Source organism: Ostrea edulis, chromosome 2 (assembly GCF_947568905.1).
Source record: "Ostrea edulis chromosome 2, xbOstEdul1.1, whole genome shotgun sequence".
Lineage (NCBI taxonomy): Eukaryota > Metazoa > Mollusca > Bivalvia > Ostreida > Ostreidae > Ostrea > Ostrea edulis.
This window is the reverse complement of record NC_079165.1, coordinates 28,029,393-28,050,249: the sequence shown is the minus strand read 5'-3', so window position 1 is coordinate 28,050,249 and position 20,857 is coordinate 28,029,393. Positions and strand designations below refer to the sequence as shown.

Below are 20,857 nucleotides of genomic sequence, written 5' to 3'. Positions count from 1 at the left end.
TATATTGTAAATATTGGGATCAGACAGATGAGAGTATACATGGTAAATATTGGGATCAGACAGATGGGAGCATACATTGTGAATGATGGGATCAGACAGATGGGAGCATACATTGTGAATAATGGGATCAGACAGAGATATGGGAATCCACTTACTGGAGATCCTTGGCTTGGCCAGTGAGATGAGCCAGCTTCAGATTCCTATGATGTTTTTCTATCGCCAAATACATGTTCTTAAACTCTTGAATGCCCATCAGCTGAAAAATTAGTGAAGTTCATGATATCTAAAAAATTCAATACACAGAAGCGATTTTATGATCATTTAATTAATGTTGATCAATCCTCAACTGAACAGTATGGACGCCACGAGAGCATCAGGACTAAATTATTCAAGTGAAATTTGTTGTAGTACATTTTATAGAACAAGACATTACATTTGTTGCACCGCCACAATACACATGCTCAATGTCACCTAAAGAACATATGACAGTTTGCAGATTGCTTCATTATCCAAGCTGCAGAATTTAGAGACATGGTTATTTAGCAGACATGGTGCTTGTCCAGCAAAATCAGACAATCAAATTTCTCAGAAGCATTGTTTTATATAGAGATCCATAAGTTTTGTTCAATATCAATTTGTCCTGGACCTGTCAAATAGGATATTTTTAGCCGACAATATACATCTACCACAAGCTGACACCCAAAAGTACAATCAGGTATCAATCCAGTCATTGTTAGCCAATGACCCAACAACTAAGTCCAGTGAAATTGTAAAAACATTACATATACAAGGCCGCCAGACCTGTGCTTTTCATCAATATTCCTAACTTTCTACTAAAATTATTTGACCATATAAAATTAACAAAATGGATCACTTAATCAATGTTATCATTGATTGTAATTAAAATCAATCTATCACACTTGAACTCTTTTTTTTCCCCAAACTAAGATAAAGTAATATTTCGTGTTTGTTTTGGGCCAGTGAATTTCTCTTTGGTCTGTATAGTAAACTAACTGTCCAAATACAGAGGCCTAAATGGCCAGTACTCATAGAAGCTTTTCTTGAAGACTGTCAGTCTGGCTGAAACTTTTGGGAGAGTGCAATTTTGGGAGTTTTTGTGAGCCTAATATATCAGAAGGGGGGTTTTAACAATGAAAGACAAATATCAACACATTTTATTAAGATGCATTGTCCAATAGAGAATAGCTAGCTTCTCAAATATAGAGTTTCTTTTTCCATGGTGTAAGTGTGTACATAGGAAGTGTATATCGCCTTTCAGGTGACTGACAGGGCTAATAAATTGATGTATTGTTGTCTGAGGAGGGGTTGAATAATTGGCTCAATCATGGTACATTTAAATCGTGCTCCCGGCTTGTGTCACACTGAGTGGATAAAAGCTTTTTACCCGCATGCCTTGTGTTTGCTAAAAACTAGACTGGAATACGTCAAAGATTTAAAAAAAATGATTATAATCAAAGATAAAAACAAAACAAAATCAAATATTGTATCAGTATTGCAAACACTAGTTTGTGTCATATACCAAAACAAGAGATTTCAAAAGATGAGAATTCCTGCACCTAACAACCCATCACATTGACGATAGGTATATTATGAGAAGAAGATGAATTTATCTAAATAGAACACTAGTTTATATTATTCTGCATGTAACCCACTGTTGAGACTGACAATTTAATTATTGCAATATTTTCTGGATCCAACAGTGTATGTGTGTATGATCAAATTTGGTCCCTCTCTTAGGAATACACAGCTTTGCTGATGTGCTGAAGTTTGATCGATTCTTACTTAAGGATTTCAACATTTTTGTTCATAATTCTTGTTCAGAGGTACAAAAGATCACTTAAAAAATAAACAAAAGTTTCTTTTCTGGCAAATATCTTAAGTTTATTATAATTACTGTGAAACAAAATTCTTTGAACTGGATTCAAAGTATCGGATCTTCTTAGGTGCAAATGTCAGATTAAAATGAACAATAAATATCCTTATTCAGTCTTCTATGTGTTACAATACAATTTGACCGCATAAGGCATGAACCATTCTCTCAATAGGAAGTCTAAATACCGCTCTCTAAAAATCACACCATAAGAGGATTACTTACCGAGCCTCCGTGCTTACTTCTAACAAATCACACGAGTCTAAACACCATGGGGGTAATATCTGTGTAAGGCACAAGATTAGCTAAGGGGGGTTATTTATTACAGGAAGGGGGGGGGGGGTAATTCAAAAATGAAAAACCCCAATAAATTGGTGGGAATAAATCAAAATAGAGCTCTGTTAAGATGTGTCTGTCTCATACCTGTTTTCATACAAATTACAAATGATTATTTACAAAAACGTTGCTCTCTGGACTTTTTTCTTTGATAGGGGTGGGGGTGGTGGTAATTGCAACTTCAGTCAATTCAATTTTCCCCCTAAAGAGTTACAGTTCTGCAGCAAATACATTGTAATTACAATATCTAAAAATATTTACATTTCCAATGTTTTTGCCTTTGGTGCCTTTACAAATTGTTATGAAAGCCATTTCCTCATGAATGTGATGCATTTGTGAACAAAGTGCGTAACTATGAATCTTGATAAATATAGTACGCCTATTCAAATAGCTGGAAATTCCGACAGAACAGAAAGCAGAATGTAAATATCTAAGAATTGAATTTTTGAAAATACACAAAGATATGAACTGGAACACTTTATGCCTGCATACTTATTATGAAGCACTGACATGTTTCCTGAAGTATGACAGCGTGAAGTGTCGCAGTTCATACCCTTAAATAAACATTGGAGGACTATAGTGTCAAACCATTACTTAATATCTAGGGTATCATGCAAAAGAACTACATGTATAGCTCTCTTAAATTAAATATTTTCTGTCAATATTCTTCATCAAGATCTTTCAAAATGTATGTTCTTCAATCTTTACATACTGTAAATCATTATACATGTTACATGAATTTTGTGATTGATCAACTTTTAAATGTACCGCACTGAATTTAAAACCTCAACGAAATACAGAATCCAACAAGATGTGTTTGTGAAACAGTGATGCCCCTGGATTACAACAAAGTGGAACCAGGTCAAAGATCAATGTTAAGGTCACAAGGCCAAATATTTTGATGTCAATGGAAAGATCTTGCCACAAGAAATGCACATACTAACTATGAAAGCTCTACCTCTTATAGTGTAAAAGATATGGCCAAGATTCTGCAACAGATGTACAGACCAAAAAGCTGTATGTCCCCAAATCTTTGATTCCAAAGGCATAAAAATCTGAACGTACACAGAAAATGTACAGGTCTATAAAATTACATCCCAACAAGCCTGTACAATCTTGGTCATCAAGAAAATATCCCCCCCCCCCTCTGATTTAAATGTTCCACGGTATACATCATGATAATTGACTGAACACACATTTAATCTGTATATTTCTGAACCAAAAGCAGCGTTTTATTCACAAGTCAGATGACTGTCAAAGGTCTCGATTTATAATGTAAACATTCGTTTATTACACTCTAGATAATCCCATTCAGAACCTTCTAAAGTTTAGTTTTCCAAAAGTATTGATAAAGAAAGTCATTGTGGCCAAGACGGCTTGATGTTTCTCAGGAGTTTGTCCATAATTACATCTCCTTTGAGTGACACAAAATCAATTAAAATGCTAAACCCCATTCATTCACGATAAAATCACAACTAATGCTATACCCTGTCATAATGTTTAATAAAATTAACCATATGCACAAAATAAAATTTGCTGACAATTTTTCTCTACCTATGCTACACAAAAATCTACCAAACAATTTAAAAGTGAAACGAATTCAAAGCTGCACCACTACAATGTTTATTTTCTCTTCGATAGGATTTAAAAAATCCTTTGAAGATATTTTGGACCCTGGAATATATACCTGCCATAAAATGGCCAGCATATCAATACTTCTGTTTGTTTTTCAGCTGAGACAATCCGAGTTTCATATCTGGGACAGTTATTGACGGGTATATCTACAGACTATATATTCAACAACTGCTGCAAAGAATCGGGTCAGTAGGGGGAGATAAAAATCGGTACACAAATGCTTTTCTAACAAATACTCTAACAAATACTTGATGTGTTGATCAGACATTCCATCAACTAAATATGTACTAAAGAAAAAGAAAAAAACTCCAAACTTTTCAAGGCAAATTTTTTAAACATTTATTTTTTAGATAAAGACTGAATATCGATATTGAAGTACATTTACTCAAAACAGTGGATTTCCGTGTCATGAACTGATGATGATGTATAAGCATTATAAGTTTAAATCATACCTAAGTATATTTACATAAAATTTGCAACTTTTCCCATAGGATTGTAGTTATGAAATATTACTCCAGAAATTGCTTCAATCCTCAATCAAAAAACAACTCATCTTACAATGTGATATAATTATTATCATAGTATAATACTGTAATTTAGGAAAGGAGAAACTTTATGGCTGGACCGGGAATTGAACCAGGGACCCCAGCAATACTAGTCAGGTGCTATAAGCACTGAGTTGATATCCATGATCCATGTAGCCCTAACCACTGCAATGGCATCATGATAACAAAGAAACATATTTTAATTGTGACATCATAATCAAGCACTGTGATTCTATCACAGTCTCTGATTTTCAAATCGTAACTTTGATACATCTTTAAGAATATGAGATGGTAATGATGTGTCCAGGGGTCCATGTTTGCCATACTGTTAATTTTTAATTCTTTATAGGAGTTGGAGATTGATCACTGTTTGTTATTTTCACTTTTTCATTGCTCCATTTCAGCTCAGGTTTACATCATCCTAAAGACAATTAAAAGATCATACATGTAAGGACTCTGCAAGGCCAGGGATCGACATTAACGGTTGTCCGATTGCCCGAGGCAAGTGAAAACCCAGTTCGGACAAGTGAAACTCAATACACACTTGCCCAATGGGGCAAGTGATATTTTTAGTAGAAAATTTGATTATCATAATAATTGTGTTAAAGCTTGATGAATATAAAATATTAGAAAGTAAAACTCAACTTCATATAGTCTGAGTTGTTTTCTTTAACAAACCGTCAGATTATAGCGAAGGCCACGATTCTAGTAGATCGTACTGTATCACCAATTGACAATTGACAGAGATAGATAATTAAGATAACTAGAATTACTGGTTGACAGGCTTATTAGAGTCTAAAATATTTCGGACAACTAAGTTTTTTATTCGGACAAGTAAAACTTTGAGTTTACTTGCCCGAAGGGCAAGTGATATGAAAAGTTAATGTCTATCCCTGAAGGCACATCAACTTTGTAAGAGTCAGGCCTTTACCTCCTGTCATTCAGTTATGTAATTTATGTTACATATGTCCACCTACTAGGTCCATGTCTGACTCAGTAGTTTGACACAAACATCTCAACAAGAACCAATAAGAATGGACAGCATAAAAACAAGAGGTTTAGGGGGTTTGTGTACAGGGTCTGGTATTTCATTTCTCTGTTAGCAACATATTGTCCAAACTTATCACTGAATGACAGATAAATGTCACTCCCCCCTCAGCAAAGTACTGCCATATTAAGTCTTAAAGGTGAATGTTAAACAGATGTACATGTATCGAAAAACATTCCAGTATCACCAAGTTTGTTTTGAAACAGTAGCTCACTGAATGTGTGGGTTGACAGAATAACCACTACTTTACTGTGTTCTGTGACAGATTAATACTACTGTGATGACATATAACAGACTAGTGCATTTCCAAAGTTGGACTTGGTGTGCTATTGTAATACAGTCAAACCTCATTATCTCGAACTCGATGGAACCAAGAAAAAATTTCGAGATATTCAAGAATCTGAGATATCAAGGGTAAAATACTTAAATAAGTGGTTGAGACTTCTGAATTACACTTCGAGATGGTTATTCAAGATATATTGGTGTGCGAGATACCAAAGTTCAACTGTATGTAATATGTTAGCCATCAAAATTAAGAAAGTCACTGGTTCAGAGAGATTGCAGCAATCCTACAATGATTCTAATTTGTGTTTGAGGGTCAACCATAGGGTGTGTGACCATGTCTAAATGTAAATAGTCTGCTCTTGCATGACCTGGGTTAGGAATTAATTGAATATTAAATTGATCAACATTCACTCCAATGTCAGAAACCCCATCTAACATTGACATCTCTGACATGCTGGAAAACATGTCAATTTCATTTCTCTTCGTGTATTAAATCCACTTATCAATGAAAATCAACATGAATATGGTGGGTTGCAGGTATCATTATCCGCCATTATTCAAACTTTAATTAGTGGATTGATTGTTTAACATCCCTCTCAAGAATCTTTCACTCATATGGAGACTTCAGACACCATTGCCCGGGTGAAAGGTTGCAAAATTTAGGCCTATGCTCGACGCAAATACAGCCTTTGAGCAGGGAGGGATCTTTAATGTGCCACACTTGCTGTGACACAGGACCTTGTTTTTTTTCGGTCTCATCCAAAAGACCGCCCCATTTAGTAACCTCTTACGACAAGCAAGGGGCACTAAGGACCTATTCTAACCCGGATCCCCACAGGAATTAATAGTGGATGATCGCCCAGTGCTTGCATGGTAATTCAGTTAACTTTGAAGACTATATATTTGCCATCTTTGGCCTATGTAGGCTTTTACAGATTTTCTGCATCATCTTTCAGATTCCTGATTTATCCATAACTGTTTACTATAACCCAGACCTTATCCATGACATTCATGCGAACTTACCCCATGACCTAAATAGTCAAGACTAATTACATTACTTGTGACCTTTGCGGTCTGTTAGTCTCGACATCATTTTGTCCAGCCTTAATTGACCTTCTCAAGCCTTACCACTTCAGACTCACTAAAATGGCCTTTCGATCAGACATGCATGCAGTACCAGTGATTTTTTACGAGGTCTGTTAAGCATTGGCTTCATGATTTTGTTTGTTTATAGACTTACCCGTGATCTTTTCAGGTCTTTCAGTCCTGTCTCCAAATTCCCCAGTTCATTTCTCAACACAAGCGTCCCCATACTGCACTCAGGACTGAAGTCAACTGTGTCCTGCAACGAGCTTTTACAATCAGTTTACATCAATTTAAAGAGGGTGCTAATGTTAGATAGACCTCAGGTAAATTACAAGTATCATTTTTAAAAACATACCTTTAAGTTTATGAATAATAAATATACTAAGCGCAGAAATTACTTATAAGAATGTGGGCGTACAATACAGAATTTAAACAAATAGAAAACAGAAATATTTAGAGTTTGTTCACCATTAAATATTGTTCCAATATTTACCGCCATATCTGGCAGTAACGATCACCAATATATTGATTGTATCTGTTTTGTCAACGTGTGTTTGAGAGTGTGTATTGTGACTTGCAGCAGACCGGGAGTCGCATTACACTATCGGCCCATCATTCAATGTTTTGATTTATAAACAGTTGCCCGTATTTTAAAAGTTGGTTTAAGTTCTCAAAACTTACCTGAATGTGAGGTGTTCTATATCACAGCCAGAGATGTTTTCAATCTTGTTTATTCATTTCCCGATGGTCATAATTTTTCTTTTCATGTCAGCTGTAATTTATATCCATAACGAACAGAGTCAACATGTGCTCTATGTACGAACTTGACAACTGTAGAAAGCTTCGTCACGTGACAGGTTGTTCGGGTATTGGAACCCATCTAGGTTTTACATAGAGTTCAGAGTGATTAAAACTGGCGGGAAATTTAATCGTTTTCCAGTCTGTCTAAACTATAGGCCTATCACAGGAGTCGGAAATTTTATCAATAAAGTAGAATAATATGAGAAATGGGCATAAATACTTCCAATGAGCTTCGCTTAATTCGATAAAATTGCCAACTCGTATGCTGATCTTTATATTCACAGTAGGTAAATAATGTTTATATATATATAAAAAAATCATGATCAGATCCGAACTGTACGTAGATCTACGTGTCCTTCCAGTTTTTTACGGCAAGAGATCTTGGATCGTCTTGAGGCCCCCGAGTAGGGTCATGGATAAGGTCATGGAGTGAAGCCCCCGGGTTTTACCAATGAAATCACCAAGTATTTGTGCAATATAATAGAAGTAGGGGTTAATTCTTGTCCCCCAAAAATATATTTTAAAAAAAATGCATTAAATTATTTTCTAATCTGTTTTACAATGCTAACAAACAGTGTGTACTTGGATTGGCTTTACATTTACTTTTGTCCACTTAATTTCGGTGTTTTCGAATGGTAATGTTACCGAAAACAAAGAATATCCTAAATCTGACTACTTACATACATGTACATAATTTGACTTTGATTGAATGATGTTGATTAACAAATCATGCAGAACTAATATAACACAAAGTTATCTTTGAGGCACACAGGTCTATATATACACTGTATTTTGACGGCAGATTTCTCTTGCAAATGATGTGTACGCAGTTTGCGTATATATATAGGCAGAGCTCTACGCGCCTGAAATGTCAATTTTGCCTTTCTTTGCCGCTTATAGTTCACTTGGAAATTTAAGACACCCCCCAAAAGATGTGTTTGTGAAACACTGATGCCTCTGCTTTGCAGCAAAGTAATTTTGGCACCCATAGAAAGGTATTGTCACAAGGAATTCACATGTGAAATATGAAAGCCCTATATCACTAACCATTTAAGTTACTTTTTTTTTTTTTAAAGTGGATGAAACCCCCAGGTTAAGGTCATGGAATTTGGTATTAAAAGAAAGGTCTTGACAAAAGGAATACACATCTGAAATATCAAAAGCCCTATCATCATTCATTTAAAAGTTATGGTCAAGTCATCTTCACTAGCCAAGGGGCATGAAAATAAAATGATTATTTTGTGATAGAGAATTCTCCCCAAGTACATAATGTTGCTTCATCTTTTTTCAAGAAACCCCACACTCACGGATATTTTAAAACAGATCTGTTCCCAGACATGTTGATCCATCTTTAATGACAATTCCATTTAGATCCAGGCTTTTCTTTAGTGTGAAACTAATTGATAAACACCAAACCACACCTACCCACCCTTAGAAAAACAAGAGGCCCATGGGCCTAGAATCGCTCTTCTGATACATTGTAGAACAGGCAAAAATTCTCACTAACCAAGATTCATCAATTAACAAAGTTTGATGATGTTAAGTCAAATAGTACCTGAAAATGTCCAAAAGTAGGTCACGGTGACCTACTTTTGGTCGACACACTGAAGACTCAAGATGCATCAACTGACAATCCAAATAGTATTCAGATATAAACGTCAAATTCCAAAAGTAGGTCACAGTGACCTACTTTTGGTCGACACACTCAGAAGACTCAAGACCCATCAACTGACAAAGTTTCATGATTGTAAGTCAAATAGTATCTGAAATATTCAAATATAGCCGTCAAAATCCAAAAATAGGTCACGGTGACATACTTTTTAGTCAACACACTCTGAAGACTTAACATGCATCAACTGACAAAGTTTGATGATCCTAGCTTTCATAGTGTCCAAAATATGCATCTAAAATTGAAAATGTGAAATTTGAATGTCTGCAAAATTCAAAAAGTAGGTCACATACTTTTTTTTATAAATATGTTTCAAGGCCTCTAAATGCATCAACTTACAAGGTTTGATGATTCTAAACCTCTCGGTATCTGAAATTCTAAACCTCTCGGTATCTGAAATAACAGCCTAAAATATATTCATAAATGATTAGCCATAAAATTCAGAAAGTAGGTCATGGTGACATACTTTTCACATGATGCAGTTAAAGGTCCCATGATCCATCAACTGACAACGTTTGATGATCATAGGCTCAAAAGTGTCCAAGATATGCATCAAAATCCATTTAATAATAATTACCTGTGAAATTCAAAAGGTAGGTCATCATGACCTACTTTAGAGACAACATGATATTAGGACCTAAGATGCATCAACTGACAAAATTTGAGGATCCTAGTCCTTATATTAAGCAAAATATCAAAGTTTTGACAAAACAAAATTTAAGGTCAACTTTGAAGTGACCTTGAGACCACATCCTTTGCCCAAGGATGATGACTTGAACAATTTTTTTAATCTAAAACCTATCCTCATCCTTATGCATAAGTTTGGTGATAATTTACCCAGTGGTTCTTGAGAAGAAGGTTTTTTAGCAACCACTACTTTTGTTTGCATTTTCCTAATTATCTCCCATTGTTAAAGGGTCACAAGTCTAACAAATGAAAGCCCTTGGGCCAAGGATACCCTGTGACAACTTTGACAAAAATTGGCCAAGGGGTTCTTGAGATATAGCCCTTTTTCCAAAAAGTTGACGCACACTGCACGCCAGACATATGGCCATAATATGATTAGCTCTTTGAGCCTTCGGCTCAGAAGAGCTAAAAAGAGCATAACCTTGGCAAAGTGATTGAAACATTCTCAAGATTTGGCAGATATGAACTAAGGAAATACAGTAAAACACAGTTATAGTGAACCTCCAGGGTTAGCCAAATACAGTAAAACACAGTTATAGTGAACTTCCAGGATTAGCCAAATACAGTAAAACAGTTATAGTGAACCTCCAGGGCCAGCCAAATACAGTAAAACACAGTTATAGTGAACCTCCAGGGCCAGCCAAACAGTTATAGTGAACCTCCAGGGCCAGCCAAAAACAGTTATAGTGAACCTCCAGGACCAGCCAAAAACAGTTATAGTGAACCTCCAGGGCCAGCCAAAAACAGTTATAGTGAACCTCCAGGGCCAGCCAAACAGTTATAATTAAAATGTCATAATCTCCAATAAAAATTTTGCAAGTATGAAATTTTACACAAATTTTGACCGCTCAAATAAATAAAACTCAGACTTTAGTTTGAGATTTTTTGAAAAATCCAAGTCAGATCCACAGGATTCAATGGGTAAATCATTATTACATATATGTAAAAGAGCATCATGCATTCCAGGAAACACTGCAAGAGGGTCTGTAAATAAGTGTACTGTAATTCAGTAATAAAACAGAGAATACATGCTAAAATCCATATTACGTCATATTGCCTGAAGGCTGATATGATACTGTGAACCAACTTTTATTTGTGTGCAAGAAATTTTGTGAGATTAGCGAGAACCTTATTGTCACAAATATTTCTCGTCACGAACCAATCCTCAATTTATTTTTTATTTTTAAAGGAAAAAAGCTTGATTGTGAAAATTTCTTGCCGTGAACTAGTTTACCACAAGTGAATCATGAAATAAATTAGCCGCGAATAAAAGTTGGTGTACAGTATATGATAAGGATTTTGACAGACCTCAATTCATGGTGCTTCAATGCATTCTACAGTTTTAAAGGACACACCCTATCTAATTGCAATGATTGAAAACTGTGATATAAATAAAACCTTGTCAAACAACTGTTGCAAAGAAATAACAATGCACTTTCAAAATTTATTCATATCAAACATTGCATTCTTATTAGATCTGAAAAATAAATAATGATAGTGTACACTTGTAAATAAATGTATAATCAAGCCAATGCATCACAAAACAATTCTTATTTTGAAACCTTTCCTGAAATTAATTTGATAAAGAAATACAAGTTCTCCACTGCCGGACAAGCTCTCCTCAGCCAGTAAAATACGAGCTTTCTCAAGAATCCCAAACAGACATAAATGTCTACTCGGCCAGTAAAACACGAGCTTTCACCTGCTTACTCTGTAGCACCTCTGCTAATTTTTTATTGACATTGGACTTTTTACACAGACCCTGTTTCCACTGTCTGTTTGTCCGTCTGTCTGTTTCTGTTGATTATTCTGTATCCCCGGTCTTTTTCCTTCCCCGCCCGCTTCCTTTCTTTGGACTGCCTTTACTTCCTTTCTTTGGACTGCCTTTACTTCCTTTCTTCGGACTGCCTTTACTTCCTTTCTTCGGACTGCCTTTTCTTCTTTTCCTCGGACTGTTTTTTCTTCTGTTCTTCATTGTAAATGTAATACACTACAAATAACAAAGCGTTTGAAAATTTTGTAGTTTTACACATCTGACTGCGGCATATGACATTTTGTACTTTTACACATCTGACTGTGGCATATGAGATTTTGTACTTTTACACATCTGACTGTGGCATATGACATTTTGTAGTTTTACACATCTGACTGTGGCATATGACATTTTGTAGTTTTACACATCTGACTGGCATATGACACTCCACGTTGATCTCGTTATCTAGATGTAACAACAAATATTCATCTCCCTCTAGTCATGGAAATTAGAGTAAGCCGTTTAAGTCAGCGAAAGTTAACGCTTTATTGCAAGAGTACCAATGGTATCAATCCCATGCTATTTGAATTCTAATTTGTCAGGCTTAGCCTTAGCAGGCCAATCACACTATTCACTATAGATTTAATTTGATGAGAAAATCTTTTGAAAATGTGAAAACAGTGGAATTTAAATAAATCCTCTGCAATGATTTTCTAATTCAAGACATTAGAGAAATGAATATTAATCAGTAACTAGCACAATTAATATTGTTGATTGAATTATCTAAGCTTGTATGCCACATCTTGATAATGGCCAACTTCCTTTTCATGTACAAATGCACAAATCAATATCAGTCATACAATTCTTGTTCTTTTAAATTTTCTAGCCTAGCTGTTTAGTTCCGTCAATCAAATCATAGGGACATTGACCTGCAGATCAAGAGTATGAGTTGCACAGGTGTTTTAATTTTTTTCTCTGTTATTTTCCTTTAAAATTCCAAGTTTTTTGGGGCTAAATTAGGTAAAAAAAAAATTTTATTTCAACCCATGAATTAGACTTATCTTACACTTTTCATTCATAACAATAGTGTTTTGCATGTTCCTTCTCCTTAATTTTTAAAATTGTAAGAAATCATTTAGAGGGCATTCACTGGTATAATCTGAATATCTGCCTTTCTGACACAGAATTGATCAAGTTTTTGGCAGAAGTCAAGTGTTAGATTATAGAGCTGTCCTGAGAAGTATAGTGTTACACACTGGAGCATGGAGTCACACCTAGTCAAGTGTTAGATTATAGAGCTGTCCTGAGAAGTATTGTGTTACACACTGGAGCATGGAGTCACACCTAGTCAAGTGTTAGATTATAGAGTTGTACAGAGAAGTATAGTGTTACACACTGGAGCATGGAGTCACACCTAGTCAAGTGTTAGATTATAGAGCTGTCTAAAGAAGTATAGTGTTACACACTGGAGCATGGAGTCACACCTAGTCAAGTGTTAGATTATAGAGCTGTCCTGAGAAGTATAGTGTTACACACTGGAGCATGGAGTCACACCTAGTCAAGTGTTAGATTATAGAGCTGTACAGAAGTTCTGAGTGAACTGACAGTGTTACTGGAGCATGGAGTCACACCTAGTCAAGTGTTAGATTATAGAGCTGTACAGAAGTTCTGAGTGAACTGACAGTGTTACTGGAGCATGGAGTCACACCTAGTCAAGTGTTAGATTATAGAGCTGTACAGAAGTTCTGAGTGAACTGACAGTGTTACTGGAGCATGGAGTCACATCTAGTCAAGTGTTAGATTATAGAGCTGTACAGAAGTTCTGAGTGAACTGACAGTGTTACTGGAGCATGGAGTCACATCTAGTCAAGTGTTAGATTATAGAGCTGTACAGAAGTTCTGAGTGAACTGACAGTGTTACTGGAGCATGGTGTAACACCGGTGTAGTATTTGGTTGTTTGTTTTATGTCCCTTTGAGAATATTTCACCGATATCAAGACATCACCAGCTGTAGATGAAGTACCAAATTTTAGACCTATGCTTAGCACTCAGTGCCGTAGCAGTGAATGTTCTTTAATGTGCCAATGCCTTCTGCGTCACGGGACCTCCGTTTTTAAAGGGACTGACTCACGATTTTCCCCAAAATTTTGTTTTTCACTTTTAATGACCAGAGTCTACTGCCTAATGTGTTCAAATGATTTCACATAAAAATTAAGGTTATACATTATCCCTGTAGCTCATTTTAGAGAGTTCATTATTTGTTTTGTAAACAAAGATTGTGGTATGTTATTGTTTACGAAATTTTTAGAAGAAATGGATATCGATCTAAGTTTATTATATCTTTCACATTTCAAGCATTCTTCGGGTAAAATGTGTCATCTAAAAGTTAAAATTTGTGATTATGCAAAATTAAGATGTTTTATATAACAAAATTGATATTTCACTGGTTTGTTTACATAAAAAGACTCGAGTCTTTGTTTACATAACACAGATTTAGGGCTAAAATATTGCTTTTATTCTTGCATTCAGTAAGTCAAAATGTTGGCTGACAACATTAAATGAATTATATTTTTAATGTTTCATATCAAAAATAAAAAAATATTTTGTTAAAAAATCGTGAACCAGTCCCTTTTATAAAAGATCATATCGGAAAGACCCACGACTCTCACTTCTAAATGCTGAGCGTTTAGTGAAGGAGCAGTCGCTGCCTATGTTTATGTCTTAGGTTTGACGTGATAATGGCATGATTGGGGTTTGAACTCGCAACTTCCCAATATTGTGAAAGCATGCATGATTATACTCATAGTTCATTGATCAAGACAAATTTTGCATAGAGAGCATGAAGTGTTTTTTCAAATCTGCACAAACACTGATTGCAAGGTTACTTTATGAATGAAACACAAACATTTTCATCATGGACATTTACAATGATTACAGAATCGCTTAATGAATAAAACACCAACCTTTTCATCAAGGAAGTTCATCAGTTTATCCATGGAGCATTTAATTCCAGCTGAAGTTATCTCCCTTTTCAAACTATCAAACTCCAAAGGCTGCAATATTAGAATTGTACATCAGTACTTCAAATAATATGGCAGGTAATTACTTAAAACAATATGGCAGGTAATTATTGTAAACATGTGATCAGTAAATAATACTGTCTGTACATATGACTTTAATTTTTCATACCTTAGAATGTATGTTCCTGTGGATCAAGTTTTGAGAGTGAGACAATCCAATACGAACAAGTTCTATTTTCTACATCACATGATGATTGAAACTTTTCAGTACAAATTTTTCTTCCAAAAATTCAATTACCCATGGGCTTGTAAGATACTGACTTGCCCTCAGAGAAAAAGCCCTTTGCCCCAGGCATCAGACAATGGGATTTGTCGTCACAGTGACAATGAAGCAATGTTAAACCCACCTCATACTGTAATATTCTCTGGTGTAGGTCTGGTGTGTCGTGGATGTACTGCGAAATTTTCTGAGTCAACTCCGACACATCGGATACCTGGTAGTACAGAATTTTCTGTTTACCAAATGTTATCACATAATGTCATCACAAAATGTGAACAGAAAATATGAACAGAAAATATCAAACAAATGTTATCAAAAAATGTCATCAAAAACTGTCATCACATGCTCACGTTATCACAAAATGTTATCACAACATTTTTTTTCTACATAAGATCTCTATATATTCCAATATAAAACTTCAAAAACCCCGGTGACACCTGCTCTGGATCAGAGGATCAAGCTTAAAAAAAACCCACAAGAATCTTTAATATATAAGGAAACTTCTAAACTGACCAAGTCTTTTCTGGTTCAGTGGTTACTGAGAATTTTTTTTCCAAATTTCCCATCTTATTTCTACTATTGATCTCCCCTGAAAAGGAGGCAAGGGTCTTCATTTGAACTAACTTAAATCTTCTACGTGCCAAGTTTGGCTGAAATTGGTTATAAATATATCAACACTAAAAGCCCACAAACAATATTTGGCATTCATTAAATTATTTCTGTTTGCTAGTTATAATAATAACATTGAAACCATCAACAAAATCCCAACAATACTGATTCTACACATCAAAGAAACTCACAATCTGGGATGAAGTGACCTCCTCTTCTTCTGCGACCATGCTCTCCTCAAGAACAGCACTGCACAAGAAAAAGAGAAACAGTGACCAGTTCTTTTCATTCACAGTGAAACCTGTCAAATCTAACATGTACTAGGAGACTATTTATTTGCAAGTCAGAATAAACAGTGTAAAAACAATGAAATTATGAATGAAGATAACGGTCGGAATGTCCAATGAAAGGGATTACACAGGTGTCAGATTAGACAGTTTTCATTGTATTATACACAGGTATTGGATTAAGTAGTTTTCACTGTATTATACACAGGTGTCGGATTAGGCAGTTTTCACTGTATTACACAGGTGTCAGATTAGGCAGATTTCACTGTATATACAGGTGTCAGATTAGGCAGTTTTCACTGTATACACAAATGTCAGATTAGGCAGTTTTCACAGTACATGGACAGTCTCATTCCTTTCTTACAACCCTTTCTTACCTCCCCTGTGAGTCCTGGCTGCTGCTGATTTCTTCTTCATCAGACACCGAGATTGGATTGCTTTCATCATTCTGCTCTGTTACAATCTCATCAACGGACATCTCAAACTCGCTGTCTGTCTCATCTGTTAAACAATCTCAAACGGAGTAAAAAATTTAACATAAGACCCCCAGGAGGAGCAATACATCATCACAATGGCTGACTTCTACATAAGACCCCCAGGAGGAGCAATACATCATCACAATGGCTGACTTCTTTTGGAAACTTGAATATAAAAAAATTCTATCCGACAGCAGGGTTGAAAAAATTAAACTGAATGCAAAATAATCGAATCTAACACAAAATGGGAACATACATTGGTGTGTCTGTTTGTAGACATCCTTCAAAAGAAGCAGCATTCTTTTTTTCCCCACAGGCTTCACCCCAAACTTCTGCACTTCTTGCTAAAAAATAGAAAAAATAAAACCCAATTCATATCAAATGCTATTTTGAAAAGAAAATTTATGATGATTAATAAGTGTAATAATTATGATATGCAACAGCAAATCAATCCACATTTTTATGTCACAGTTGGTTACAGCAAAATTCAAATTTCTTCGAGATGCAGGTTTGGAATATGAATAACTATTTGTGTGCTTTTGATCTCACTTTGAGTTGTGGAGTAGCCATTTTCTCAAACTCCGGCATTGGTGTAAAGGGTGATGGAGGTATCCATTCCTTCCGGGATTTCGGAGGTCGTCGGCCGTCAGTCGGTGTCTTGAAGAAATTCTGCAAACATTGAAGTAAAGTAAAAGTGTATATACTGTAACCCAATTATCATTTGTGTGTGAGAAATTTTCAAGATATTTCTCGCTGCGAACCAGTCCTTTAGTCTCTTGTATTCATTTCTTGAAGGAATTCTGCATATATTTATTCAGAAGTAAAAGTGCAACTGTAACCCAATTGTCATTTGTGTGTGAGAAATTTTCATGAAGTTCACAAGATTTTTCTCACTGTGAACCAGTCCTTTAATTTCTTGTTTTCCTTTTAAAAAACATGAGCTGCAAAAATTAGTCGCTACGAACTAATTCTGCACTAGTTAATTCCGAAATAATGTCATCGCAAATAAAAATTAGTTTACAGTTCCCAAAGTCTATTTACAGAATATTTGTAGCAAACAAGAACATTACAAGAAACTATGGCGTCAATATCAAATCAAGAATTCAAGAAGTTTACAGTAACGATATGTGTCGTGTAGTATATTGTGAAAAGCACTCTCGAACAATAGTCCTCGTAATCATACAGAGAATTATTCTGAATACTAAAATGATTAGAGAGAAATATTTTCCTACTGTGAATTTGACAAACTTGTTACCTGATTTTCTGCTACTTGACCTAGGACCATGTCCACATCAAAGCTGTCATCACCAAAATTCTCCTCTCCCTCCTGAACCGCTGGTATGTTACATGACGACTTCTGAGATATACAAAGATTGACCGGTAACTCAAACTTCATGTTCTGTCACCCCCCCCCCCCCAAGCTATGCACTCAAATTTTTTGGACTTGACTTGCCATAAAAAATATTCATCTCATAATGAAATCAAATGTACAATGAATTCAAAATTTCTTCAAAGGTATTCAAATTATACAAATTGATTAAATTAAACAAATTAAAGTAATATTCAAATTAAACAACGAAGAGAATATAGTTTACATTGGAGACTTTTCATAACAATGCTAGTATGGTAAATATATGCTGACAGTCTATAAATACCCGTTTTGAAACTGATGATGCATTTATGGGTGTAACCGGATCAGTAGTGGGGTTGGTGTATTTCATGGATGTGCTGCCCTCTCCTTTCGAGTTATTGGCTGAGAATGAAGGGGCGGGGAAATCACAAGTAATGACACACCCACCCATTCCACTGTCATCAAAGTCTTCCCATACGTCTGCTGCTTGGCAATCCATCCCTAACAACAGATTATCTTTCAGAAACGAATTTCATTTTTGCAAATACATGTACATAGAGTTTATTTCTGATATCTACATTCTAATTTAATCTCTTTCGGAATTCCCTGCCATTAAAATAGACATACTATATTTATCAAGATTATCATTCGCATTGTTCACAATTGCAGCGCATTCATGAGGAAATAACTATCATTACAGTTAGTAAAGATATCAAAGGTGAAAACATTGGAAATGTAAATATAATAAAATGGAAGCACGTAGACCATCCCTAACGACAGATTTATATTTATAAAATTGACATATATAGGGTATCCTATAGTAACCATCCCTAACGACAGATTTATATTTATGAAACTGACATATATACGGTATCCTATAGTAACCATCCCTAACGACAGATTTATATTTATGAAACTGACATATATACGGTATCCTATAGTAACCATCCCTAACGACAGATTTATATTTATGAAACTGACATATATACGGTATCCTATAGTAACCATCCCTAATGACAGATTTATATTTATGAAATTGACATATATAGGGTAGCCTATAGTAACCACCCCTAACGACAGATTTATATTTATGATACTGACATACAGTACCCGCAACGTTATTCTTGACATGATAAACGATAGAACACGATACACGCACGATAGGATAGGATACACGCACGATACGATAGGATACACGCACGATACGATAGGATACACGGTAAACCTGATAAACGCAAAACCTGATAAACGATCTTCACGATAGACCTGATAAACGCAAAACACGATAAACGATCTTTACGATAAACGGAAAACCTGATAGAAATGTTGTAAATTTAGAAACAATTTAGACAGAACGAAAGTTTGATACATACAAAATAATTTCATTATGTTGATAATAATATTGAAGGATTTCAATACTTAATATATACCTAAAGCATATAATGTAATTATCCACGGTTGTACGTTTATTTTTTATTTTTTAAAAATTCTATTTATGTTTTCTTTAACGTCATTACAGCTAAAATCCGGAAGCTAAACTATATACGGTATTGAATTCATTATTTGATATCTATATGAATTTTCTCAGCCAATGATTCTAAAACGTATATTGTCACCTTGAATGTTTAATATATGCATCATAAATGGAGTGATTGATTTTTATCTTGCTTAACGTCTCGCTCAAGAATATTTCACTCATATGGAGACGTCACCATGAACGGTGAAGAGCTTTTAAATTTAGGCTTAAGCTCGGCAATTACGGTCATTGAGCAGTGAGGGTTTTTTAGCGTGCCACACCTACCGTGACACGGGGCGTCTGTTTTTAAGGTCATCTCCGAGGACCCGTGGTATTCACACTTGATGCCGAGTGTTTAGCAATTAAACAGGGAATTAACAAAATGGAATATAATGTAGTGATATCATGCTTCAATAGCTGTATTATTCTGTTGTCTATTATCTTGGATATCAAATAAAACTAAGTAATATTTTGTGTGTAGCGAGGAGGGGGGTTATTTTGCATCAAGCTCTGAGTTCACCGCTCTTTCAACAACTACAATTATTTTCATAATGACCGTTTTAAATTCAATCCACTGCACTACACCATATGCTCATATGTTAGATATTTCTACACTATGAGTGATAATTGATAGTCATAAGTAATTGGAACATATTCATATGAATTGATATTTTGTTAACAAAAAATAAATAAACTATTAAAAACATATACGAAACCCGGCTTGATTTAAAGTCGCAATTTAGAAACGCTTTAAATTAAATGTTTGTGTTTAGCATGTAAAAAATTCAAATAATCATCAAAACCGGCATACATTTCCAGTATCTACACGTACGACTATTGGTATATGTGTACATGTACAAATAAAAAAAAAACCAACGATGACAGCTGAATCGTGCCCAATTGAGCAGAACTTTGGGAGATGCAATATACCCTTGCACTCTTTTAAAACTTAATCTTCTAAATGTGTGAAATACAATGCCCCTGAGAATGCTTACTGTCAAAACACGGGTGATACACAAAATCAGATAGATAAGAACGCGCACAAGTTCAGTAGTTGGTATATAAGTTGAATACAGGTGAACGAAATCGGAAGAAAAAGAACCATTATTAAAATATATGTAATAAACAATGTAATTTACTGGTTTTTCCTTTCAGATCGGAACTTTCTATTTCTCTGTTAGTGTTAATTACAAATAATTGTTTCTAGACAAGGAACTGTTTATGAACTCCAGATGAAGGAGCTTTCAGTTTTATTGTCCTCGGTTTGCTCGGCAAACCACTGCCTACTTTCCAGACAGAATGAAATTGCGATAAATTTTCATCCTCTCTGGACAGACATATAGCTCTTTTTTCTGCTTTAAAATCAACAGCTTTATGTTCTCCTTCAAATATACTGTCTTTCCTCGATTCCTAAAAATAGCTTCTTTAACAAAACGAATAAAGCTTTCGGAAAGTATCGTACTTTTTCATTAGATTTAATATACGATCCCGATAGTTTCCGAAGCTACACGATAAACGATTTTCACGATAAACGGAAAACCTGATACACGCAAAATACGATACACGATAGACCTGATAAACG

The 20,857-nt window shown here is 35.1% G+C and overlaps 1 protein-coding gene across 1 annotated transcript in view; it reads right to left on the bottom strand.

Moving 5' to 3' along the window:
- LOC125679846 (uncharacterized) overlaps positions 1-20,857 on the bottom strand; it is an 88,120-nt gene that overhangs the window by 46,619 nt on the left and 20,644 nt on the right. The window contains exons 15-25 of the mRNA XM_056153349.1: positions 18,064-18,260; positions 17,664-17,765; positions 16,958-17,077; positions 16,665-16,752; positions 16,310-16,433; positions 15,837-15,894; positions 15,164-15,250; positions 14,700-14,789; positions 11,791-11,973; positions 6,981-7,082; positions 156-256 (exon numbers count right to left, since the gene is read on the bottom strand). Coding sequence (XP_056009324.1) covers positions 156-256; positions 6,981-7,082; positions 11,791-11,973; positions 14,700-14,789; positions 15,164-15,250; positions 15,837-15,894; positions 16,310-16,433; positions 16,665-16,752; positions 16,958-17,077; positions 17,664-17,765; positions 18,064-18,260 — 1,252 coding nt within the window. The remainder of the gene's footprint in view (positions 1-155; positions 257-6,980; positions 7,083-11,790; positions 11,974-14,699; positions 14,790-15,163; positions 15,251-15,836; positions 15,895-16,309; positions 16,434-16,664; positions 16,753-16,957; positions 17,078-17,663; positions 17,766-18,063; positions 18,261-20,857) is intronic.